This window comes from Ranitomeya imitator, chromosome 4 (assembly GCF_032444005.1).
Source record: "Ranitomeya imitator isolate aRanImi1 chromosome 4, aRanImi1.pri, whole genome shotgun sequence".
NCBI lineage: Eukaryota > Metazoa > Chordata > Amphibia > Anura > Dendrobatidae > Ranitomeya > Ranitomeya imitator.
This window is the reverse complement of record NC_091285.1, coordinates 322,316,440-322,342,843: the sequence shown is the minus strand read 5'-3', so window position 1 is coordinate 322,342,843 and position 26,404 is coordinate 322,316,440. Positions and strand designations below refer to the sequence as shown.

At 44.2% G+C, this 26,404-nt stretch overlaps 1 protein-coding gene across 1 annotated transcript in view; it reads left to right on the top strand.

Moving 5' to 3' along the window:
- Positions 1-26,404, top strand: part of SLC13A1 (solute carrier family 13 member 1) — a 64,393-nt gene that overhangs the window by 19,721 nt on the left and 18,268 nt on the right. The window contains exons 2-7 of the mRNA XM_069764896.1: positions 17,656-17,784; positions 19,255-19,391; positions 19,553-19,740; positions 20,061-20,112; positions 20,204-20,249; positions 22,115-22,162. Of these exons, the coding sequence (XP_069620997.1) occupies positions 17,656-17,784; positions 19,255-19,391; positions 19,553-19,740; positions 20,061-20,112; positions 20,204-20,249; positions 22,115-22,162 (600 nt within the window). The remainder of the gene's footprint in view (positions 1-17,655; positions 17,785-19,254; positions 19,392-19,552; positions 19,741-20,060; positions 20,113-20,203; positions 20,250-22,114; positions 22,163-26,404) is intronic.

The window sequence follows — 26,404 nt, the reverse complement described above, 5'->3', positions numbered from 1 at the left end:
AAAGGTCAAGGTCGCTCAACTCTAATCACTAGGGTTGAGCGAAACGGGTCGTTCATTTTCAAAAGTCGCCGACTTTTGGCAAAGTCGGGTTTCATGAAACCCGATCCGACCCCTGTGCGGGGTCGGCCATGCGGTACGCGACTTTCGCGCGAAAGTCGCGTTTCAATGACGCGAAAAGCGCCATTTCTCAGCCAATGAAGGTAAACGCAGAGTGTGGGCAGCGTGATGACATAGGTCCTGGTCCCCACCATCTTAGAGAAGGGCATTGCAGTGATTGGCTTGCTGTCTGCGGCGTCACAGGGGCTATAAAGGGGAGTTCCCGCCGACCGCCATGTTACTGCTGCTGATCTGAGCTTAGGGAGAGGTTGCTGCCGCTTCGTCAGAAGCAGGGATAGCGTTAGGCAGGGTCCATTAACCACCAAACCGCTTGTGCTGTAGCGATTTCCACTGCCCAACACCACCTTCGGTGTGCAGGGACAGTGGAAGCTACATTTTTTTTTTTTCCCCCTCAGCGCTGTAGCTCATTGGGCTGCCTTAGAAGGCTCCCTGATAGCTGCATTGCTGTGTGTACGCCGCTGTGCAAACCAACTGCTTTTTTCAAAGCACAAATCCTCTTGTTCCTTCCTTTCTGCACAGCTATCTTTTTGGTTTGTACACACTTTTTATTTAATTTGTGCATCAGTCCACTCCTTATTGCTGCCTGCCATACCTGGCTGAGATTACTGCAGGGAGATAGTAATTGAAGGACACTCCCTGTTTTTTTTTGTTTTTTTTTGTGGGAGATTAAGATTGACATTTCTGCTAGAGTGCCATCCCTGTCTGTGTCATCTCTCACTCAGTGGGCCATAGAAAGCCTATTTATTTTTTTTTTGCTTGATTTGGGTTATAAAATCTACCTGAAAAAATCACTACATCAATCAGTGGGAGAAAAATATTGGCCTCAGGGCTTGTGTGCCACTCTTGACTCCTGTGTGCATCATCACTCACTCAGTGGGCCATAGAAAGCCTATTTATTTTTTTGCTTGATTTTGGTTCTAAAATCTACCTGAAAAAATCACTACATCAATCAGTGGGAGAAAAATATTGGCCTCAGGGCTTGTGTGCCACTCCTGACTCCTGTGTGCATCATCACTCACTCAGTGGGCCATAGAAAGCCCGTTTTTGTTTTTTTTTTGCTTTATTTGGGTTCTAAATTCTACCTGAAAAAATCAATAAATCAATCAGTGGGAGATTAATATTGGCCTTTGGGCTTGTGTGCCAGTCCTAAGCGTGCCATCTCTCTCTCTCAGATAGTGGGCCATAGAAAGCCTATTTATTTTTTATTTTTTTTATTGGGTTTTTTAAATTTTCCCTGGAAAAAAAAAAAAAAGTGGGAGATTAATATTGGCCTCTGGGCTTGTGTGCCAGTCCTGAGCGTGCCATCTCTCTCACAAATAGTGGGCCATAGAAAGCCTATTTATTTATTTTTTTTTGGTTTTATAAATTCTCCCTTAAAAAAAAAAGGGAGATTAATATTGGCCTTTGGGCTTGTGTGCCAGTCCTAAGCGTGCCATCTCTCTCTGTCTCTCAGATAGTGGGCCATAGAAGGCCTATTTATTATTTTTTTTATTGGGTTTATAAATTTTCCCTGGAACAAAAAAAAAAAGGTGGGAGATAAATATTGGCCTCTGGGCTTGTGTGCCACTCCTGACTCCTGTGTGCGTCATCTCTCACTCAGTGGGCCATAGAAAGCCTTTTTTTGTTTTATTTGTTTTCTAAATTCTCCCTGAAAAAATCATTTTATTTTCTTTGGTTTCTAAATTCTTCCTGAAAAAATCATTTTATTCAATTTTTTTTTTCCTAAAGTCTCCCTGAAAGAAAAAAAAAAAAAAAACAAATCAGTGGGAGATTAATATTTACATTTGTGCTTCAGTGACAGTCCTGCGTGTGTGGCATCTCTCTCATTTGTTGCCACCAACAACAGAGTGTGTAACATTGTGCCTGATTTTCGTTGTGGTCTCACTCACCTGTAAAGGGGTAGCTAAATCATACTGAAGTTATAGCTCACCGTGTAATTTGTGTGACAGCAACAAATACCGTTAGTTTGTTTATGTTTTTAAAACAATGAGGAAGTATGGTGGAAGAGGTCGTGGCCGGGGGCGTTCATTGTCAGCTGGTAATGAGGGTAGTGGTAGTGGTGGAGCATCAGCTGGTCGTGGGAAAAAAAATATTGCACCTAAGTCTGGAGCTGTGGAGCCAGGTTCGTCGTCTGGCTACACAAGGCCTCGAACGCTCCCTTTTCTGGGAGTAGGAAAACCGCTTTTAAAGCCGGAGCAGCAAGAGCAAGTTTTGGCTTATCTTGCTGACTCAGCCTCTAGCTCTTTTGCCTCCTCTCGTGAAACTGGTAAATGTCAAAGCAGCGCGTCGTTAGTGGATGTTCACGGTCAGGGACAAGTCGCTTCCTTGTCCTCTTCAGCAAAAACAACAACAGAGAAGAATGCAGCAGGCGACACAACGGGTTACTCCATGGAGCTCTTTACACATACCGTCCCTGGCTTAGAAAGTGAAGCAGTTAACAGTCCATGCCCATTACAAGTTGAATCTGACATGGAGTGCACTGATGCACAGCCACAGCCAGACTACTATGCTGGTCCTTTGACTCAGACCACAACATTGCCCTCGCAGGGTGCTGATCAAGAATCAGACCCTGATGAGACTATGTTGCCCCATCACGAACGCTATACCACCGACCGACACGGTGACACAGACGAAGTTGCACACGAGCTACAAGAAGAGGTAATTGATGACCCAGTTCTTGACCCCGATTGGCAGCCATTGGGGGAACAGGGTGCAGGCGGCAGCAGTTCTGAAGCGGAGGAGGAGGGGCCGCAGCAGGCATCAACATCGCAACAGGTTCCATCTGCCGGGCCCGTATCTTGCACAAAACGCGTGGCAAAGCCAAAACCTGTTGGAGGACAGCGTGGCCATCCGGTTAAAGCTCAGTCTGCAATGCCTGAAAAGGTATCCGATGCTAGAAAGAGTGCAGTCTGGCATTTTTTTAAACAACATCCAATTGATCAGCGCAAAGTCATCTGTCAAAAATGTTCAACTACCTTAAGCAGAGGACAGAATCTGAAAAGTCTCAATACAAGTTGCATGCATAGACAATTAACCACCATGCATTTGCAAGCCTGGACTAACTACCAAACGTCCCTTAAGGTTGTAGCACCCTCGGCCAATGAAGCTAGTCAGCAACGCAACATCCCTTCCGGCAGTGTAGGGCCACCATTTTCCGCACCACCTGCAGTATCTGTGCAGGTTTCTTTGCCAGGCCAAAGCAGTCAGGGTCAGGGAATCACCAGTTTCGTAGTAGGAAACACTGCATCTAGGGCACCGGTGGCAACAATACCATCTCCCACCGTCTCTCAGTCTGCCATGTCCACCGGCACCCCCGCTAGTTCCACGATCTCCAGCTCTCCAGTCCAGCTCACCCTACATGAGACTATGGTTAGAAAAAGGAAGTACTTAGCCTCGCATCCGCGTACACAGGGTTTGAACGCACACATAGCTAGACTAATCTCGTTAGAGATGATGCCCTACCGGTTAGTTGAAAGCGAAGCTTTCAAAGCCCTGATGGACTACGCTGTACCACGCTACGAGCTACCCAGTCGACACTTTTTTTCCAGAAAAGCCATCCCAGCCCTCCACCAGCATGTTAAAGAGTGCATCGTCCATGCACTCAGGCAATCTGTGAGCACAAAGGTGCACCTGACAACAGATGCATGGACCAGTAGGCATGGCCAGGGACGTTACGTGTCCATCACGGCACACTGGGTAAATGTGGTGGATGCAGGGTCCACAGGGGACAGCAAGTTTGGGACAGTTCTGCCTAGCCCACGGTCTAGGAAACAATTGGCTGTAGCCATTCGCACCCCCTCCTCCTCCTCTTCGTCCTCCTGCAGAAGCGAGAGCTCGTCCACAGACCGCAGTTGCACAACCACTCCATCCGCAGCTGCCACTGTTGCACACCAGGTCTCCCATTATGGGGCAGCTACTGGCAAACGTCAGCAGGCTGTATTGGCTATGAAGTGTTTGGGCGACAACAGACACACCGCGGAAGTTCTGTCCGAGTTCTTGCAGAAAGAAACGCAGTCGTGGCTGGGCACTGTAGATCTTGAGGCAGGCAAGGTAGTGAGTGATAACGGAAGGAATTTCATGGCTGCCATCTCCCTTTCCCAACTGAAACACATTCCTTGCCTGGCTCACACCTTAAACCTGGTGGTGCAGTGCTTCCTGAAAAGTTATCCGGGGTTATCCGACCTGCTCCTCAAAGTGCGTGGACTTTGCTCACATATCCGCCGTTCGCCCGTACACTCCAGCCGTATGCAGACCTATCAGCGTTCTTTGAACCTTCCCCAGCATCGCCTAATCATAGACGTTGCAACAAGGTGGAACTCAACACTGCACATGCTTCAGAGACTGTTTGAACAGAGGCGGGCTGTTATGTTTTTGTGGGAGGATACACATACACGGGCAGGCAGTAGGATGGCAGACATGGAGTTGTCAGGTGTGCAGTGGTCGAAGATTCAAGACATGTGTCAAGTCCTTCAGTGTTTTGAGGAATGCACACGGCTGGTTAGTGCAGACAACGCCATAATAAGCATGAGCATCCCCCTAATGCGTCTGCTGATGCAAAGTTTGACGCACATAAAGGATCAGGCGTCTGCAGCTGAGGAAGAGGAAAGCCTTGATGACAGTCAGCCATTGTCTGGCCAGGGCAGTGTACAGGACGAGGTAGCGGGCGAAGAGGAGGAGGAGGATGAGGAGGATGATGGGGATGATTATATTTTTAATGAGGAAGCTTTTCCGGGGCCACTGGAAATTGGTGGCGCGGCAAGGCCGGGTTCTGGTTTTTTGAGGGACACAAGTGACGTGGATTTGCCTGAAACTGCCCCTCAACCAAGCACAACCGCAGATTTGAGAACTGGAACTTTGGCCCACATGGCGGATTATGCCTTACGTATCCTCAAAAGGGACACACGCATAACTAAAATGATGAATGATGACGATTACTGGTTGGCCTGCCTCCTTGATCCTCGCTATAAAGGCAAATTGCAAAATATAATGCCACATGAGAACTTGGAACTAATATTAGCAACCAAACAATCAACTCTTGTTGACCGTTTGCTTCTGGCATTCCCTGCACACAGCGCCCGTGATCGTTCTCACACGAGCTGCAGGGGCCAGCAGACCAGAGGAGTTAGAGGGGCAGAAATCAGAAGTGGCGTTGGCCAGAGGGGTTTTCTGACCAGGTTGTGGAGTGATTTTGCTATGACCGCAGACAGGACAGGTACTGCAGCATCAATTCAAAGTGACAGGAGACAACATTTGTCCAGTATGGTTACAAACTATTTTTCATCCCTTATCGATGTTCTCCCTCAACCGTCATTCCCATTTGATTACTGGGCATCAAAATTAGACACCTGGCCAGAATTGGCAGAATATGCATTGCAGGAGCTTGCTTGCCCGGCAGCTAGTGTCCTATCAGAAAGAGTATTCAGTGCTGCAGGTTCAATACTAACAGAAAAAAGGACTCGTCTGGCTACCCAAAATGTAGATGATCTAACCTTCATTAAAATGAACCACAACTGGATTTCGAAATCTTTTGCCCCACCTTGCCCGGCTGACACCTAGCTTTCCTATGAAAAGGTCTTGCCTGTGGACTATTCTGAATGCCTTTTCCAATCTCGTAATTTTCTGCACCTGATTGTCCAGCATACGACATGTTTACACCTCACTAAATGGCCAAACTCCCCACACGGGGCCGTGGTATCGACACTTGGCGACAGCACCCGTGAGAGTGCAGTTTGTCTGAAGAGGTGGGTGAGCCCGCTTTTGGTCGACGGCACTGCCACTGGGTCCCTCCTAGTACAATAAAGTGTCTCTGGCGGTGGTGGTGCGCACCCAACGTCAGACACACCGTTGTAATATGAGGGGCCCTGGGCCTGTACCGCCGGCCACAAGACAGGTTCCCCCCACCCCAGCTCAAACAGTGCTCTACCACTTGCAAAATTATCTCACAGCTCCACCAATGTTTAGTCTATGCGCTGACATCCTTCAATGCCTGCCACTGACAATACCATTGTATTGACATTTTTGTTATGTTAGGCCTTCGATGCCTGTCTGTGGTCACTCCTTCCACTAGGCCTCCACTGACCACACCACTGCTGCCCGTGTACCCCTGTAACCAATTTAAAATTGCCTACAGCCATGTGTTATTATTTTAGGCCTTCGATGCCTGTCTGTGGTGACTCCTTCCACTAGGCCTCCACTGACCACACCACTGCTGCCCGTGTACCCCTGGAACCAATTTAAAATTGCCTACAGCCATGTGTTATTATTTTAGGCCTTCGATGCCTGTCTGCGGTCACTCCTTCCACTAGGCCTCCACTGACCACACCACTGCTGCCCGTGTACCCCTGGAACCAATTTAAAATTGCCTACAGCCATGTGTTATTATTTTAGGCCTTCGATGCCTGTCTGCGGTCACTCCTTCCACTAGGCCTCCACTGACCACACCACTGCTGCCCGTGTACCCCTGGAACCAATTTAAAATTGCCTACAGCCATGTGTTATTATTTTAGGCTTTCGATGCCTGTCTGCGGTCACTCCTTCCACTAGGCCTCCACTGACCACACCACTGCTGCCCGTGTACCCCTGTAACCAATTTAAAATTGCCTACAGCCATGTGTTATTATTTTAGGCCTTCGATGCCTGTCTGTGGTGACTCCTTCCACTAGGCCTCCACTGACCACACCACTGCTGCCCGTGTACCCCTGGAACCAATTTAAAATTGCCTACAGCCATGTGTTATTATTTTAGGCCTTCGATGCCTGTCTGCGGTCACTCCTTCCACTAGGCCTCCACTGACCACACCACTGCTGCCCGTGTACCCCTGGAACCAATTTAAAATTGCCTACAGCCATGTGTTATTATTTTAGGCCTTCGATGCCTGTCTGCGGTCACTCCTTCCACTAGGCCTCCACTGACCACACCACTGCTGCCCGTGTACCCCTGGAACCAATTTAAAATTGCCTACAGCCATGTGTTATTATTTTAGGCTTTCGATGCCTGTCTGCGGTCACTCCTTCCACTAGGCCTCCACTGACCACACCACTGCTGCCCGTGTACCCCTGTAACCAATTTAAAATTGCCTACAGCCATGTGTTATTATTTTAGGCCTTCGATGCCTGTCTGCGGTCACTCGTACCACTAGGCCTCCACTGACCACACCACTGCTGCCCGTGTACCCCTGGAACCAACATCAGAAAATATAAAAATAAGTATTTTGCTTATAAAAAAGAAAATACTGGAGAGATATCAAATGCAGACATTTTAACATTAAAAACAAACACATACAACAAAAATCTGGTACAGTACTAAAAATGGCCACCAGCTACAATAACTTTCTCCTGCAAGTAGTTAACTGAAAGGTTTTTTCAATTTTAAACACAGATATGTCATCCACCGAGTGTTGTCCTGTCGCGTCTTCTTTATATTATTGCCAAGAAGATGCAAAACAATGAAAATAATAAAATCATTATTTACCAAAAAAATAGAGTAAGTCAAAACCACATTGCAAATAAACATTCATTACAAATAAAGAAGCAGGGCGCGTCCGAGGGTGAGTATATACCTAATAAGAATATAATCACCCTCGGACGCGCCCTGCTTCTTTCCGACAGCCTTCCTTCCTAAGAATCAGCCCTTCCATGGTGTAGAGAGAGGGTTTGTTACACTCCAAGGTGTTCCCCAGGTTGCCTTTCCTGAGCTTCGATCTTCCGGCTCTCGTTTAGTAGTTGTTGGAAACTACGCTGCATTGGGCCTACAAATTGGGTATGGTGTCATGATCCCAATGGCAGGGGATCACTAAAGGACAAGCACAGATACAAACAAGCTCTAGGGCGATGGAACCTGAGCTGACCGCGACCCTGAACCTAACACACAAATAAAAGTAGCCGGGGAACGTGCCTACGATGATCCTAGACGTCTCGCTCCAGCCGAAGATCTAACTTCCCCTATTAGAAGAAACACAGACCTCTCTTGCCTCCAGAGAAATTCCCCACAGAAATAGCAGCCCCCCACATATAATGACGGTGAAATGAGAGGAAAGCACATATGCAGTATGAAAACAGTTTCAGCAAAATGAGGCCCGCTAAAGCTAGATAGCAGAGGATACAAAAGTGAACTGCGCGGTCAGCGAAAAACCCTTCAAAAACCCATCCTGAAATTACTTGAACTCATGTGCCAACTCATGGTACATGAGGAGCAATTTCAGCCCACTAGAGCAACCAGCAGCAAGAATCACATATCTGCAGGCTGGACTGAAAACCAAATAAAGCAAAACACCAAAACAGGAAAATCCAAACTTAGCTTGACCAGAAGGTTCTAGGAGCAGGGAGCAGAGGTAACAAGACACACTGGATACATTGATAACCGGCGAGGAAATGCCAGCAAAGCCAGGTTAAATAGGAAACTCCCATATGCTGATGGAACAGGTGAAACTCAGAAACCCAGGAAAGACAAGTCACCCAGTACCATCAGTAACCACCAGAGGGAGCCCAAAAACAGAACTCACAACAGTACCCCCCCCTTGAGGAGGGGTCACCGAACCCTCACGAGAACCACCAGGGCGACCAGGATGAGCCCTATGAAAAGCGCGAACCAAATCATCAGCATGAACATCCGAGGCAACCACCCAAGAATTATCCTCCTGACCATAACCCTTCCACTTGACCAAATACTGGAGTTTCCGTCTGGAAACACGAGAATCCAAGATCTTCTCCACAACATACTCCAATTCTCCCTCCACCAGCACTGGAGCAGGAGGCTCAAGCGAAGGAACAACAGGTACCTCATACCTCCGCAACAACGACCGATGGAACACATTATGAATAGCAAACGATGCCGGGAGATCCAAACGAAACGACACAGGGTTAAGAATTTCCAAGATCCTATAGGGACCGATGAACCGAGGCTTGAACTTAGGAGAAGAGACCTTCATAGGAACAAAACGAGAAGACAACCACACCAAGTCACCAACAAGAAGTCGAGGACCCACGCGGCGACGGCGATTAGCAAACTGCTGAGCCTTCTCCTGGGACAACTTCAAATTGTCCACCACATGACTCCAAATCCGATGCAACCTATCCACCACCATGTCCACTCCAGGACAATCAGAAGGTTCCACCTGACCAGAGGAAAAACGAGGATGAAACCCCGAATTACAAAAGAAAGGAGAAACCAAGGTAGCAGAACTAGCCCGATTATTAAGGGCAAACTCGGCCAGCGGCAAAAAGGTAACCCAGTCATCCTGATCAGCAGAAACAAAACACCTTAAATAAGTTTCCAAGGTCTGATTAGTTCGTTCAGTCTGGCCATTCGTCTGAGGATGGAATGCAGACGAAAAGGACAAATCAATGCCCATCTTAGCACAGAACGTCCGCCAAAATCTAGACACAAACTGGGATCCCCTGTCAGAAACGATGTTCTCAGGAATCCCATGCAAACGAACCACATTCTGAAAAAACAGAGGGACCAACTCAGAGGAGGAAGGCAACTTAGGCAAGGGTACCAGATGAACCATTTTAGAAAAGCGATCACACACAACCCAGATGACGGACATTTTTTGAGAGACAGGGAAATCCGAAATAAAGTCCATGGAAATGTGCGTCCAAGGCCTCTTCGGGATAGGCAAAGGCGACAACAATCCACTGGCCCGAGAACAGCAAGGCTTAGCCCGAGCACAAACCTCACAAGACTGCACAAAAGAACGCACATCCCTCGACAAGGAAGGCCACCAAAAAGACCTGGCCACCAAGTCTCTAGTACCAAATATTCCAGGATGACCTGCCAACGCAGAAAAATGGACCTCGGAGATGACTCTACTGGTCCAATTATCCGGAACAAACAGTCTCTCAGGCGGACAACGATCAGGTTTACCCGCCTGAAACTCCTGCAAAGCACGTCGCAAGTCTGGGGAGACAGCAGACAAAATCACCCCATCCCTAAGGATACCAGAGGGCTCAGAATTTCCAAGGGAGTCAGGCACAAAACTCCTAGAAAGAGCATCCGCCTTCACATTCTTTGAACCTGGCAGGTATGAAACCACAAAATTGAAACGAGAGAAAAACAGTGACCAACGAGCCTGTCTAGGATTCAGACGCCTGGCAGACTCAAGGTAAATCAAATTTTTGTGATCAGTCAAGACCACCACACGATGTCTAGCACCCTCTAGCCAATGACGCCACTCCTCAAATGCCCACTTCATGGCCAAAAGTTCCCGATTACCAACATCATAATGCCGCTCAGCCGGCGAAAACTTTCTAGAAAAAAACGCGCATGGCTTCATCACTGAGCCATCGGAGCTTCTCTGTGACAAAACCGCCCCCGCTCCAATCTCGGAAGCATCAACCTCAACCTGAAAAGGGAGCGAAACATCTGGCTGACGCAACACAGGAGCAGAAGAAAACCGGCGCTTAAGTTCCTGAAAGGCCTCCACAGCCGCAGGAGACCAATTAGCAACATCAGCACCCTTCTTAGTCAAATCCGTCAAAGGCTTAACAACACTAGAAAAATTAGTTATAAAACGACGATAGAAATTAGCAAAGCCCAAGAACTTCTGTAGACTCTTAAGAGATGTAGGCTGCGTCCAGTCACAAATAGCCTGAACCTTGACGGGATCCATCTCAATAGTAGAAGGGGAAAAAATATACCCCAAGAAAGAAATCTTCTGGACTCCAAAGAGACACTTTGAGCCTTTTACAAACAAGGAATTGGCCCGCAGGACCTGAAACACCTTCCTGACCTGCTGAACATGAGACTCCCAGACATCAGAAAAAACCAAAATATCATCCAAATACACAATCATAAATTTATCCAGATATTCACGGAAAATATCGTGCATAAAGGACTGGAAGACTGAAGGAGCATTAGAAAGTCCAAAAGGCATTGCCAAATACTCAAAATAGCCCTCAGGCGTATTAAATGCGGTTTTCCACTCATCACCTTGCTTTATTCGTATAAGATTATACGCACCCCGAAGATCAATCTTAGTGAACCATTTAGCCCCCTTAATGCGAGCAAACAAATCAGTCAACAATGGCAAAGGATACTGATATTTTACGGTAATCTTATTCAAAAGACGATAATCTATACAAGGCCTCAAGGAACCATCTTTTTTGGCCACGAAAAAAAAACCTGCTCCCAAAGGGGACAAAGATGGACGGATATGTCCCTTTTCCAAGGACTCCTTAACATAATCCCGCATAGCAGTATGCTCTGGCACTGACAGATTGAACAAACGACCTTTAGGAAATTTACTGCCTGGAATTAAATTTATAGCACAATCGCAATCCCTGTGAGGAGGAAGCGAACTGAGCTTAGGCTCCTCAAAAACATCCCGATAGTCAGACAAAAACACAGGAATCTCAGAAGGAGTAGATGAAGCGATAGAAATCGGAGGTGCATCATCATGAACCCCCTGACAACCCCAGCTTAACACAGACATTGATTTCCAGTCAAGGACTGGATTATGAGTTTGTAACCATGGCAGACCAAGTACTAGAACATCATGCAAATTATACAGTACCAGGAAGCGAATCACCTCCTGATGAACGGGAGTCATACACATGGTCACTTGTGTCCAGTACTGAGGTTTATTCATAGCCAAAGGTGTAGAGTCAATTCCCTTCAAAGGAATAGGGACTTCCAGAGGCTCCAGACTAAACCCACAGCGATTGGCAAATGACCAATCCATAAGACTCAGGGCAGCGCCTGAATCCACATAGGCATCGACGGAAATGGATGATAATGAACAAATCAGAGTCACAGACAGAATGAACTTAGACTGTAAAGTACTAATGGCAACAGACTTATCAACCTTTTTTGTGCGTTTAGAGCATGCTGATATAACATGAGCTGAATCACCACAATAAAAGCACAACCCTTTTTTCTGCCTATACTTTTGCCGTTCACTTCTGGACTGAATTCTATCACATTGCATTATCTCAGGTGACGGTTCAGACGACACCGCCAAATGATGCACAGGTTTGCGCTCCCGTAAACGCCGATCAATCTGAACAGCCATAGTCATAGACTCATTCAGACCAGCAGGCGCAGGGAACCCCACCATAACATCTTTAATGGCCTCAGAAAGGCCATCTCTAAACTTTGCAGCCAGAGCGCACTCATTCCACTGAGTAAGCACCGACGACTTCCGAAATTTTTGACAATAAATTTCTGCTTCATCTTGCCCCTGAGAGAGGGCCAACAAAGCTTTTTCAGCCTGAATCTCTTGGTTAGGTTCCTCATAGAGCAAACCCAATGCCAGAAAAAACGCATCCGCATTAAGCAACGCAGGGTCCCCTGGTGCCAATGCAAATTCCCAATCCTGAGGGTCACCCCGCAGGAAAGATATAATTATCTTGACTTGCTGAGCAGGGTCTCCAGAGGAGCGAGATTTCAAAGAAAGAAACAACTTGCAATTGTTCCTAAAATTCAGAAAACGAGATCTATCTCCAGAAAAAAACTCTGGGACAGGAATTCTAGGTTCAGACATAGGAGCATGTACAACAAAATCCTGTATATTTTGAACCTTAGTGGCAAGATTATTCAGGCTGGAAGCCAAACTCTTGACGTCCATGATAAACAGCTGGGATCAGAGCCATTCAAAGATTAAGAGGAGGAGGAAGTAGCCAGGCTGCAATAAGGCTAGGCAGCAAACTCTGAGGGAAAGAGAAAGAGAAAAAAAAAAAAAAAAAAAACTTCCTCAGACTACTTATCCTCCTACTTCAGCCAATACAATTAACACTTTGTGGGCCGGTTATACTGTCATGATCCCAATGGCAGGGGATCACTAAAGGACAAGCACAGATACAAACAAGCTCTAGGGCGATGGAACCTGAGCTGACCGCGACCCTGAACCTAACACACAAATAAAAGTAGCCGGGGAACGTGCCTACGATGATCCTACACGTCTCGCTCCAGTCGAAGATCTAACTTCCCCTATTAGAAGAAACACAGACCTCTCTTGCCTCCAGAGAAATTCCCCACAGAAATAGCAGCCCCCCACATATAATGACGGTGAAATGAGAGGAAAGCACATACGCAGTATGAAAACAGTTTCAGCAAAATGAGGCCCGCTAAAGCTAGATAGCAGAGGATACAAAAGTGAACTGCGCGGTCAGCGAAAAACCCTTCAAAAACCCATCCTGAAATTACTTGAACTCATGTGCCAACTCATGGTACATGAGGAGCAATTTCAGCCCACTAGAGCAACCAGCAGCAAGAATCACATATCTGCAGGCTGGACTAAAAACCAAATAAAGCAAAACACCAAAACAGGAAAATCCAAACTTAGCTTGACCAGAAGGTTCTAGGAGCAGGGAGCAGAGGTAACAAGACACACTGGATACATTGATAACCGGCGAGGAAATGCCAGCAAAGCCAGGTTAAATAGGAAACTCCCATATGCTGATGGAACAGGTGGAACTCAGAAACCCAGGAAAGACAAGTCACCCAGTACCATCAGTAACCACCAGAGGGAGCCCAAAAACAGAACTCACAACAGTATGGGGTGTAGAGAGATGGTGTGTTCCACTCCAAGGTGTTCCCCAGGTTGCCTTTCCTGAGCTTCGATCTTCCGGCTCTCGTTTAGTAGTTGTTGGAAACTACGCTGCATTAGGCCTACAAATTGGGTATGGGGTGTAGAGAGATGGTGTGTTCCACTGTAGAGAGATGGTGTGTTCCACTCCAAGGTGTTCCCCAGGTTTCCTCGCCAATGCTTTGATCATCATGCTCTCGTTTAGTAGTTGTTGGAAACTACGCTGCATTAGGCCTACAAATTGGGTATGGGGTGTAGAGAGATGGTGTGTTCCACTCCAAGGTGTTCCCCAGGTTTCCTCTCCATTGCTTCGATCTTCATGCTCTCGTTTAGTAGTTGTTGGAAACTACGCTGCATTAGGCCTACAAATTGGGTATGGGGTGTAGAGAGATGGTGTGTTCCACTGTAGAGAGATGGTGTGTTCCACTCCAAGGTGTTCCCCAGGTTTCCTCGCCAATGCTTCGATCATCATGCTCTCGTTTAGTAGTTGTTGGAAACTACGCTGCATTAGGCCTACAAATTGGGTATGGGGTGTAGAGAGATGGTGTGTTCCACTCCAAGGTGTTCCCCAGGTTTCCTCTCCATTGCTTCGATCTTCCGGCTCTCGTTTAGTAGTTGTTGGAAACTACGCCGCATTAGGCCTACAAATTGGGTATGGGGTGTAGAGAGATGGTGTGTTACACTCCAAGGTGTTCCCCAGGTTTCCTCTCCATTGCTTCGATCTTCCGGCTTTCGTTTAGTAGTTGTTGGAAACTACGCTGCATTGGGCCTACAAATTGGGTATGGGGTGTAGAGAGATGGTGTGTTCCACTCCAAGGTGTTCTCCAGGTTGCCTTTCCTGAGCTTCGATCTTCCGGCTCTCGTTTAGTAGTTGTTGGAAACTACGCTGCATTAGGCCTACAAATTGGGTATGGGGTGTAGAGAGATGGTGTGTTACACTCCAAGGTGTTCCCCAGGTTTCCTCTCCATTGCTTCGATCTTCCGGCTCTCGTTTAGTAGTTGTTGGAAACTACGCTGCATTAGGCCTACAAATTGGGTATGGGGTGTAGAGAGATGGTGTGTTACACTCCAAGGTGTTCCCCAGGTTTCCTCTCCATTGCTTCGATCTTCCGGCTCTCGTTTAGTAGTTGTTGGAAACTACGCTGCATTAGGCCTACAAATTGGGTATGGGGTGTAGAGAGATGATGTGTTCCACTCCAAGGTGTTCCCCAGGTTGCCTTTCCTGAGCTTCGATCTTCCGGCTCTCGTTTAGTAGTTGTTGGAAACTACGCTGCATTAGGCCTACAAATTGGGTATGGGGTGTAGAGAGATGGTGTGTTCCACTGTAGAGAGATGGTGTGTTCCACTCCAAGGTGTTCCCCAGGTTTCCTCGCCAATGCTTCGATCATCATGCTCTCGTTTAGTAGTTGTTGGAAACTACGCTGCATTAGGCCTACAAATTGGGTATGAGGTGTAGAGAGATGGTGTGTTCCACTCCAAGGTGTTCCCCAGGTTTCCTCTCCATTGCTTCGATCTTCATGCTCTCGTTTAGTAGTTGTTGGAAACTACGCCGCATTAGGCCTACAAATTGGGTATGGGGTGTAGAGAGATGGTGTGTTACACTCCAAGGTGTTCCCCAGGTTTCCTCTCCATTGCTTCGATCTTCCGGCTCTCGTTTAGTAGTTGTTGGAAACTACGCTGCATTAGGCCTACAAATTGGGTATGGGGTGTAGAGAGATTGTGTGTTACACTCCAAGGTGTTCCCCAGGTTTCCTCTCCATTGCTTCGATCTTCCGGCTTTCGTTTAGTAGTTGTTGGAAACTACGCTGCATTGGGCCTACAAATTGGGTATGGGGTGTAGAGAGATGGTGTGTTCCACTCCAAGGTGTTCTCCAGGTTGCCTTTCCTGAGCTTCGATCTTCCGGCTCTCGTTTAGTAGTTGTTGGAAACTACGCTGCATTAGGCCTACAAATTGGGTATGGGGTGTAGAGAGATGGTGTGTTCCACTGTAGAGAGATGGTGTGTTCCACTCCAAGGTGTTCCCCAGGTTTCCTCGCCAATGCTTCGATCATCATGCTCTCGTTTAGTAGTTGTTGGAAACTACGCTGCATTAGGCCTACAAATTGGGTATGGGGTGTAGAGAGATGGTGTGTTCCACTCCAAGGTGTTCCCCAGGTTTCCTCGCCAATGCTTCGATCATCATGCTCTCGTTTAGTAGTTGTTGGAAACTACGCTGCATTAGACCTACAAATTGGGTATGGGGTGTAGAGAGATGGTGTGTTCCACTCCAAGGTGTTCTCCAGGTTGCCTTTCCTGAACTTCTATCTTCAGGCTCTCATTAAATTGTGGTTAAACGGAACAACTGCATTTGGCCTACTAGTTGGGTTGGGGCCTACTATCGGTGTCTGCCACTCCTTGCTGTTCTCCTCCACTGAACAAAGCTGTGCCGCCTGTTTACTACTGTTGCCAATTTTGAACTGCATTTCGACTACTTACTGATTTGGGCCTACTCTCTGTGTCAGCCTCTCATTCCAGTTGTCCTCCACTGCAATGCCCCCTGATTAGTCCTGTGTTACCAATTTTGAACTGCATTTAGCCCACTTTATTCTTTGGGCCTATATCTGTGTTTCCTCCTCATCCTGCCCATTGCCCAGCCAGTGATAGATGAGTCTGCTGGTTCCAATGACCCATAACGCAACATTTCCCGTGCACGCTACACTGCAAGATTGTGACCCTGCTGAAAGTCAGGTCCCCCTTCCCGCATACCATACCACCTTACACGGGGACAAACAGGAAGGTGCAGATGAAAGTGCAGGTTCCTTCATCAGGTGGGGGGAGAAATACTAGTTGGCGACGTCACTGGCACAGGGCCTCTCATGGTACGCAAAAGTGTTGCTGCCGGTGGGAGGCGCCCCCGCCGTGCAAACACACCGCTGTACTTTGAGGGGCCCTGTGCCAGTGCCAATGCCAACGAGTGGGCCCCCCTGCTTGCTCAGGTTCACAGCACTTGCAAAGTTGAAATACTTACCTCTCCCTGCTCCACTGCCATGACGTGGTCCAGATTTCCTGGGCCCACTAATTACTTGAACCAGCCCTACCCACCACAACTTTAGCCAAATGACCCCCAATTTCAAATGCCTTCCAATTATTATAAGGTAAATTACGCTTGACAAGCTTCATTAAGAAGAATGGATGGTTTTGACATTAAAATGGGCACTCTAGGTGTTTTCCTGGCCCCCACTCACTGCCGACTATGCTGCCCCATTGACTTGCATTGGGTTTCGTGTTTCGGTCGATCCCGACTTTACGTCATAATAGGCCGATTTCACTCGACCCGACTTTTGAGATAGTCGGGTTTCGCGAAACCCGGCTCGACTCTAAAAAGGTCAAGGTCGCTCAACTCTACTAATCACCACTACTGCTTACTTCAAAACTATATATCTCACCATATTCTGCAGCACTTTACAATTCAGAAGGGACATGCACAGACAATATCAGACATTACAGAGTAACACATCATTCAACAGAAACCAAGAGGAGTAAGGGTCCTGCTCATAAGCTTACAATCTACAGCCAATGGAAAGAGGACAGATGTAGGCGTGAGAAGCAGAATGAGGACACATGCCTGACAGGAACAACAGATGTCCAGCAGTTATTTAATGAGTTGGCTTATCTCAGAGCTGGATTCACAGCAGCACAGCTTGGTACTAATGCATAATCTCTTCTATGCTGCTACTACTACTAGTTCTGAACATTTGTTTTATAGAAAAGGAAGTGCAGAAACCCCTCTTCTTTGCTCTGTGTATGGAAGACAGCATCGTAGCTGGTCTCCAGTCACAATTTCAGACAGCGCTTAAAATTAGAGATGGTGTAAAATGCTGGATAGAAGTCAGATAATGGCTAGAAATGGTGTTATTATACTTGTATACATTCATGAAGACGTATTATGAAAGCTTACCTGAAATGACAGATACAATATAACATACACATCTACATTCCATGGTATTAATTTAAATATTGTGTTCTGATTGCAGGAAGCAGAATGCGCGTTTGTGCTCTTTGTAGTAGCTGTGTTCTGGCTGTCCGAAGCTTTGCCTCTTTCAGTGACTGCATTTATTCCAGCTTTAATGTTTCCATTGTTTGGGATCCTACCATCTAAAACAGTAAGTGCACAACTTGCATTGATTATACTGTCTATGAGTTGATATTGACAGTCAGTTGGGCTGAGTTACTTTGAAGCCACAGAAAGAAATAATACCAAGTCATGAATTAGACAAGCGGTAGCATCCCACCCCAGCTCTGCCCATTTTGTTCCGTTTTGTCAAAATTGGGAGAAACTGTCGTGAAAGCCCCATAAGTTGCCAATTTAAGTGCAACTCCAAGTTGCGCCTACATTTTTCTATTTTTCAAAGCTTTTACACCAGAATTCTGGTTTGAAAATATTGATGAATTGGGCCCTTTGTCTTGTACTGGATTTCAAGAGTCCTAGTGTTGTGTTCCAGTCTAGGCCCAGTAGAGGATCCGGTAGTTCACTGATTCTTCCTGGCCATGTTCACACACATTTATACCATATACAAGAAAGCAGAAAGAAAAGCAATACTAATATTTGCCAATTTATTTTTTAATTTACCCATGTGTTGGTGTTTTTACGGTTTGTAGAGGGCTATGATTTGCAAAATTGAAAACAGAAAGTACAGAAAGTTTCAGAAACTAACTATTAACTGTCATGCTGTCACTTTCCTGAAGCAATAACTATGTAAGAGCCGATAATGTCTGTAAAGGGCTGTGAAATTAATGGTGCTATATAAGGCCGGTTTCACATTCGCGTTTTGCTGATCTGCGGAGGGCTGTGGACTTCCTCCGTGAAGCCCCGCCCTTGGCCGCACCTCCGCCGCTAGCTCCACCTACTTTTGCATGCGGCATGCATGTGGCCTGCGTACCTATCTTTAACATTAGGTACGAAGGTCGTGCCGCTATATGTGGATGCTTCCGCATGCGTCGTTTTGACGATGCGGCGACCAGCGCAGGACGCAACTTGTAGCAATTTTTTTTTGTCAAAATGACGCATGCAGAAGCATCCGCATACAGCCGCACGACCTGCATACCTAATGTTAAAGATAGGTACGCAGGCCGCATGCCGGCCGCATGCAGAAGTAGGCGGAGCTAGTGGCAGAAGTGCGGCTGAGGGCGGGGCTTCATGGAGGAAGTCCGCAGCCCTCCGCAGATCAGCAAAATGCTAGTGTGAAACTAGCCTAAGTGAGTAAAAATAAAAATAATAAAATAAATAAATAATAAGAGTTTGTAATCAGTTGGTGGCAAACAATATTAAAACTGAAAACCACTATAGCATCACTTCCCTGCTCTGATCTGGTTTCTAAGTTTTTTTTTTTCCATTGGATGCATCTGTATGCAATAGGAAAGTTGCTGCACTAATTACAATATTTCGTTAAAAAAATTGGAAAATTATACCGGGCTTCCTGACACAGACCTACCCAGCGGAAGCAAAAGGAAACAGAAGAAATCACACAAAGATTGAACAAAATATAGAGCACCAATTTACAAATGCACTGCAGTGATTTATTAGATCAAGTAAAGTCTACATGAAGATCATTTTGTATGTATTTTGTCTTCAGATTGCCTCTACATATTTTAAAGATTTTCATCTTTTGCTGACGGGGGTGATTTGTTTGGCAACCTCGATAGAAAAATGGAATTTACACAAAAGAATTGCCTTAAGGATGGTGATGCTGGTGGGAGTAAATCCTGCATGGTATGTGTAGACTACTCTGTCATATATTTAGATATGGAGACTGGTGGTCACTTGTCCTCCCTGTTATTTGATGGTCACAAGTTGTAGCACATTTTCAGTCCACTATCTACCTAATATATGAAATGATCGGTAAATCATTTTTATTTATACCTTGTCTGTAGGTTAATGCTGGGATTTATGTTCAGCACCGGCTTCCTTTCCATGTGGCTTAGCAACACCTCTACAGCTGCTATGGTGATGCCAATAGTAGAAGCTGTAGCTCAGCAAATCATTAATGCCGAGGCTGAAGTTGATGCCATGCAAATTAATTCATCAGACGGAATTCACAATGAAGTATTTGAACTTGACGGTACATACTATTTCCCACTTAGATAAGTGTATGCATGTGTGACCATTATGTTGCATCTAATTCACTCTATTTCTTATTTTTTCGCTGGATTGCGAGCTTTTCAACATATTCCTACTTTGGCTCTAAAATGACAGGTTTAGATTAATGTAAGATGATCGCAGCCTTCGCTGTTCGCTGATGACATTTTCGAGAAACCAATGTTAAATACCCACCTGACGCCAACTAACAAAGCACAGTTATTTTATAGTCACACAGCTTGTGCGAAAGAAATCACTTTCTATGTGATTCACAATATTATCCTTTGTGTTAATGACTTACAGAGAACTGCACCGAAAAGAATGCAAAATGTGATCCAGAGAAATATATTAATGGGTAAGGGTCAGAATTTCACAGCTCCAAGTACATTAGTTGCTCTTTATTTCTGTCTAATACGACTTATATTAATGCTAAATATTTCTTACAGGTATGGTAATGGCACAATGGCAACGTATAATCATGAAAAATGCATGGTGAGTATATATTTCTATACTAGCCATGGTTCAAAAATGTCCTCCTATATATGGATCAGTCAAACAATGATGTCAATTCCTGACCTGGAAGCAATCTTCAGCTAAAGTGTACAAAGGGCAAGAAAGCTTACCTATAGGCATTGTGCTGTGCACCCTGCACAAAGCTTTTAGGGGACACTTGCTATGGGCAATTGGGACGTTGACTCAATCTTTACATTGTGTGTCTGTGTGTGCCACACTAATCATGGAGAACAGAAAGAGGAGAAGAGAATTATATGAGACTTGAGAACCAAAATTGTTGAACAATATAAACAATCTCAAGATTACAGGTCAATCTCCGGAGATCTGGATGTTCCTATATCCACAGTGCACAATATCATCAAGAAGTTTACAACCAAAGGCGCTGTACCTAATCTCCCTTGACATGGACGGCAGAGAGAAATTGATGAAATGTTGCAACACATGATAGTCCATATGGTGGATAAGCAGCCCCAATCAAGTGCCAAAGAAATTCAAGTTATCTTGCAGCCTTACGGTGCATCAGTCTCATCGCGAACTATCCATCAATATTTAAATGAAATGAAACACTATGGCAGGAGACTGAGTAGGACCCCACTGCTGACCCAGAAATAAAAAGCTAGACTACAGTTTGCCAAAATGTACGTAAGACAAAATACTTCTGGGAAAGCATCTTGTGGACAGATAAGACCAAGATAGACTATTTTGACTTCAGACTTGTAGACTTCATTCTACTGTTTACCAACAACGGAATGAGTACTGCAAAGAAAATAACACAATGCCTACCGGCAAATATTGTAAAGGTTCAAACATGTTTTGGGGTTGCTTCGGTGCCTTTAGCACTAGGTGCCTTGACTGTGTGCAAGCCATCATGAAATCTGAAGATCAACAAAGGATTTTAGGTCACAATGTAGTGCCCAGTGTCAGAAACCTGGGTTTGCATCTTAGGTCTTGGGTCTTCCAGAAGGACAATGACTCCAAACATGCTTCAAGAAGCATCCAGAAATAGATGGAAACAAAACACTGGAGAGTTCTGAAGTGGCCAGCAACGAGTACAGATCTAAATCCCATTGAACACCTGTGGAGAGAGATCTTAAAATTGCTTTTGGGAGAAGGCATCCTTCAAAAATGATAGACCTGGAGCAGTTTGTAAACAAGGATTGTTCCAAAACTCCAGTTGAGAGGTTTAAGAAGCTTGTTGATGGTTTTAGGAAGCGATTGGTTGAAATTATTTATTCCAACGGGTGTGCAACCTAATGATAAGTTGAGGGTGCCAACAATTTTATCCTACCCATTTTTGGGGTTTTGCATGAAATTATGTCCAATTTTCCTTTTTTTCTCTACTTTTTTGTGTTGTTCCACATGTGTATAAGAAAACACGTGTAATTGCCATAATTGTCTTTGAGAAATAGGTCTTGTGTTAATAATTCCTCATTGTGTATTTGTCTACTTGAACACTGTACTACATGTTAATTTTTATGAATGCTGCACCATTTATACATGTAGAAAAGTAATTATTTTTTGGGCCACTACTCACACTGTACCTAAAATTTCAGATAGCAGGACTATAAAAATGGAATTTACCGTACGTCTTCATAGCACCGTTTTGGTCAGTCAGATGTGCACTGCATCCATGTATTGCTAGTGCACAGACTGATGTCAAAAGAGGATCTTTTTGGTATACCTTTATAATATCTATGACCTGATCATTACGTTTTTTAGGCTACTGATCCATTGTTTTACAGCTCATCCTATTTTTTATTAGTTTATTTTCAAAATGATATATACTGTACATCTGTGAATAATTCAGATCAGAATAAAATTAACAACTGTTATTCTTTAACAAGGCTGATGAAGAACATCAAGCTGAAACCTACAGTCAACAAGAAAAAGAGGTAAAATCTAACTTTAACTAGGAATGGAATCCTTTCCTCACTCTATTGGTGGATAAGAAAATCCCACGAATAAGGAATATATGGACCAGGCAAAGGTTAATTCCATCTGTCTGATTATTAATTATCTACTATAGAGATAAGCAGTATCATTCATACTTCATGCATGAGCTTCATCGGTAACTTGGATACTTGGATCGCTCCGGCTGATCAGCTGTTCGGCTTCACAGCTACATGTGTCGTGACTGTGTGACAGTCACAACAAACAAGCTCTCCATGCATATGTTGTGACTGTCACACAGCCGCGACACAGACAGCTGATTATCGGGAGCGATCCAAGTATCCTGGTTACCGATGAAGCACTATAGCTATTCGGATAAGGAGTTATCCGAAGCTATTCGCTCATCCCTAGAGGGCACCCATCATAAACTTCAGCTTTTATCACCAAGCAGCAATAGTCAGTCAAAGTAGACTATAGCATGTTCTTAAGTGAGCATGACATTTCTGATTGCATTTTTCCAAACAGGTTAATGTGTAAAGTCCATTGACAAAGTCCAGTGTCTCTGGTCGTGATAGCCTTAGTATCTTCTAACCCCAGTAAAATAGCATCTGCTTCAAATTTGCTAAAACTACTCAACTTGTGGTAAATACAGGGATTTGATTTTCCCTTACTTGGATTTAGATGATGCAAGTGCTTTTTAAAGGTGTTACTTTTAAAATGCGGTTTTGGACTTATTTGGCATCAATTATTTAAAGAAAATGGGGAGTAATTTATTTTTTACAAAAATGCAGCAAAGCATAACAATGGTGCTATAGCTCTATGTGTAAATATACTCTTAAGTTATTAAAAATTGGTGAAAAATAATAACAAGTACATATCTATGCGTTCAGATTGGATGTGCAGTTTCATTGGTTTCAACCATGGCAGAAACAGCCAAGTGCGGCTGAGTGCAGTCCTACCAAGCTCTTTTGTAATTCTATTTTCAGTTGTTTAAACCACTCTTATATTTATAACAATTATTATTATTATTATTTATTGTTATAGCGCCATTTATTCCATGGCACTTTACATGTGAGGAGGGGTATACATAACAAAAGCAAATACAATAATCTTAAACAATACAAGTCACGACGGGTACAGTAATATAGAAGACCCTGCCTGCGAGGGCTCACAATCTACAAGGGATGGGTGAGGATACAGTAGGTGAGGGTAGAGCTGGTCTTGCAGCGGTATACAATGTGGACTGGTACAGATGTAGTAACATACTTTAGTGACTGGTGAGAAAGGGCTAGTCGAAGAGACAATGAACTTTGATGGCATATGCTATTGGGTGGGCAAGTGTCACGTGGGTGGTCCCACTCCTGGAAAGTGCTCAGCCTCTCATCAGCAAACTTTACCCAGTGTCTCACCCTTGGTCATGATTGTGGCTTAGGAGTTGTCCTACCTAAACTCTTCAGAACTTAAATCTTTAGTGTAGATCAGTACTTTTGTTGCTGCTGGAACAACAGTAGATAAAGTACAGGTCATGCTCCATTTTTGGCTCACATAAAACATGCAAAATTTCAGTACTACTGATAGTAAGTTTGACAACATTTGATCCATCAATTAAAACAAAGGGGAAGGCATGGAGTAGGATTTGTTGACATAAGCCAGAGCACCTGCCGAACTTGACACCTCCCATGGGACTTTGTAAGGTCCTAAAAATTCATTTTCTTGTCTATTAGACAAATGTCCTTGATCACACAAGTACACTTTTACATCATTTCCATTCTACTGCCAAGTGCTGGTATTGATTTCATGGACAAAAAGTATGTGAAAGACTTTCTTTAAGGTTGTGATACAACATGTTTATTGGACTTGACTAGAATAGGGCGATCCAACACTTAAAGTGGTATTTGATATGATATGTGAAATGTTTGAGGCAGAGATCTATTGACTATTTTGTCCATTATTTGGGGTCTCGACATATATAGTAGCTAATTGGTATTAGAGTCTGAAGCACCTGTTCATGAGTTAATGTTCTCTGGTGACGTCATAAAGATTGGCACCACTCTCACCATTTTCTTTGCTGACATACGAACCTAGCTGACCAGAAATAGATAGCTTTGAACTTCAGGCCCATGACCTAACAGTGAATAACCTCTGCTGAGTGCAAAGTAGCACAATCACCTAGAAGCCATTTCTAAGAGAATGACACTGGATTATCTGTGAGAGTGATGAACGCAGAATACAGAAAGTCACTTTATAAGATGTTTATCAGCAATAACCATAAATGTGTAATCTTTTTCCAATAGTTCTGAAGATTTTACTGCTAGTATAAGGCAGCTGATACAGGCCTATAATAGTCCCAGAATAACTGCTATTTAATTATTTTAAAGAAGCCCTCCCATAAAAGATTTTATCTTCTAAATATACAGTCATCATATTATACAGCACTGTATACTTTGAATTGCTCATGTTGCCTTTCTACCAGGCTAGTTCTCCTCTTTTCTCTGCTCTACTTAGTAACAGGAAGTCTCTATTCCCTGCGTGAGTCATCCCCATCTTCAGCTTCTGACCCAACTGACAGGGACCCCCTATTTCTACTTAGAACTTAGAAGGATTCAGCCAGTCAGTATTTAATCACGTGATGTCAAAGACCTAATGAAAAAAAGATGAATTAACTGGGTAGAAGGGAAAATTGAGCAATTGTAAGTACACAGTGCTGTATATTATGATGACTGCAATATTTTAGGAGGATACAAATTTTGATGGGAGGGTTTCTTTAAGATTAATGCTATCTACTTATAAAGAACTACATAGATAGATATAGATAGATCGATAGAGAGAAATAGATTGGATAGATAGATAGATAGATAAGTGAGTATAATCTAACGTCTTTTTCTCCTCTTTCAGGTAACATCGGCGGCTTATCTACAGCATTACAGAATGCTGTAGATAAGCCCCTGATGACGGTGAGCTTACCTCACCATCGATTTTGGGGGTGACAGGTTCCCTTTAATGACATTGGCTGAATGTGTTGGATTGCTTTCCTGCTGCAGAATAAATTTGAAGCCAATCAGAGGCTTCCTGATGGATAAGAATTTGCCTATATTTCTCAGCATTGCATACACCATTTGCAGAAATGCAGCCACGAACCTGCACGCGATCTCTCTCATGCCTCACTGCTGTCTGCAGACACTTAATATTGTACGGCTTCATCTCTCCAACCTAAATAGTTCCACTTGACGTAACAGTTCTGTTCTCTTTTTCAGACACTTTGCACTGTATGTGTAAAATTAATATTTTTGTTGACGTGGAACATTTGCTTTTCATTTTTTCAAGCAGTTATAAAACCCATTTCCCGTTTTGCCATGTGCTGATCATGTAGGATGCAGTGCACGGTTTTCGCCTATGTTATCTTTAGGAGCTTCTATTTTGGGTTCCTCCTCTGATATATCAGTGATATGTTCACTGTGAAAGTGGAATATCAGGCTCAGTTACTAGTGGAGTCACTAATGTGACAACTATGCTGTCATAAAGTTGTCACTTACAGGCTGCAGTGATATTTCACTTTAACATGACACTTCTTATTGTCACGGGTGCAAAATCTACAAAGTATATTTAACAAACCATTCTAAATTGATTGCGCTCAAAACACTCACAAATAGCATTTTGATGGCCAAAGACTGTTCATTTTACATTCTGGATTGGATATTTTAGAGGGACCTATGAAGTGTTTTCTTATCTTTACGATAGGCTTATTTTGCTGGCACATATTCCACGTGTGAACTGCTATTTTATGACAGTATTAACAAGCAGATTACATGTTAATGATGAACTCATTTTATCAATTACTAAATTTCCTTAACATTACTGTCATAGACAAAGTCCATGTATGAGTTATTGACCTTTAAGACCTTAACCAAGTTCATATACATTCAGACTTTCAGGTAGATGATTCTTTCACTGCTACTGTATTACATGATAATTGACTTAATACTTATTATTAAACACATGATATGTAAGTATACAGAGAGCCTGAACTTTACAGATAAATCATCATATCCTTAAATATGCACATAAATGCATTGGTGTTTGTTTTTTTTAGTTTCAATAGATTTTTATTTATGTTTCCAAAAAGAAAAAAATATATTTTTTACAACAATAACAAGCTGTGCATGTAATATATCACTTGTATCCATTGGTATTTTTTCAAAAATTCTTCACACATTTCTTTACAATTACACAGATTTTTACAGATA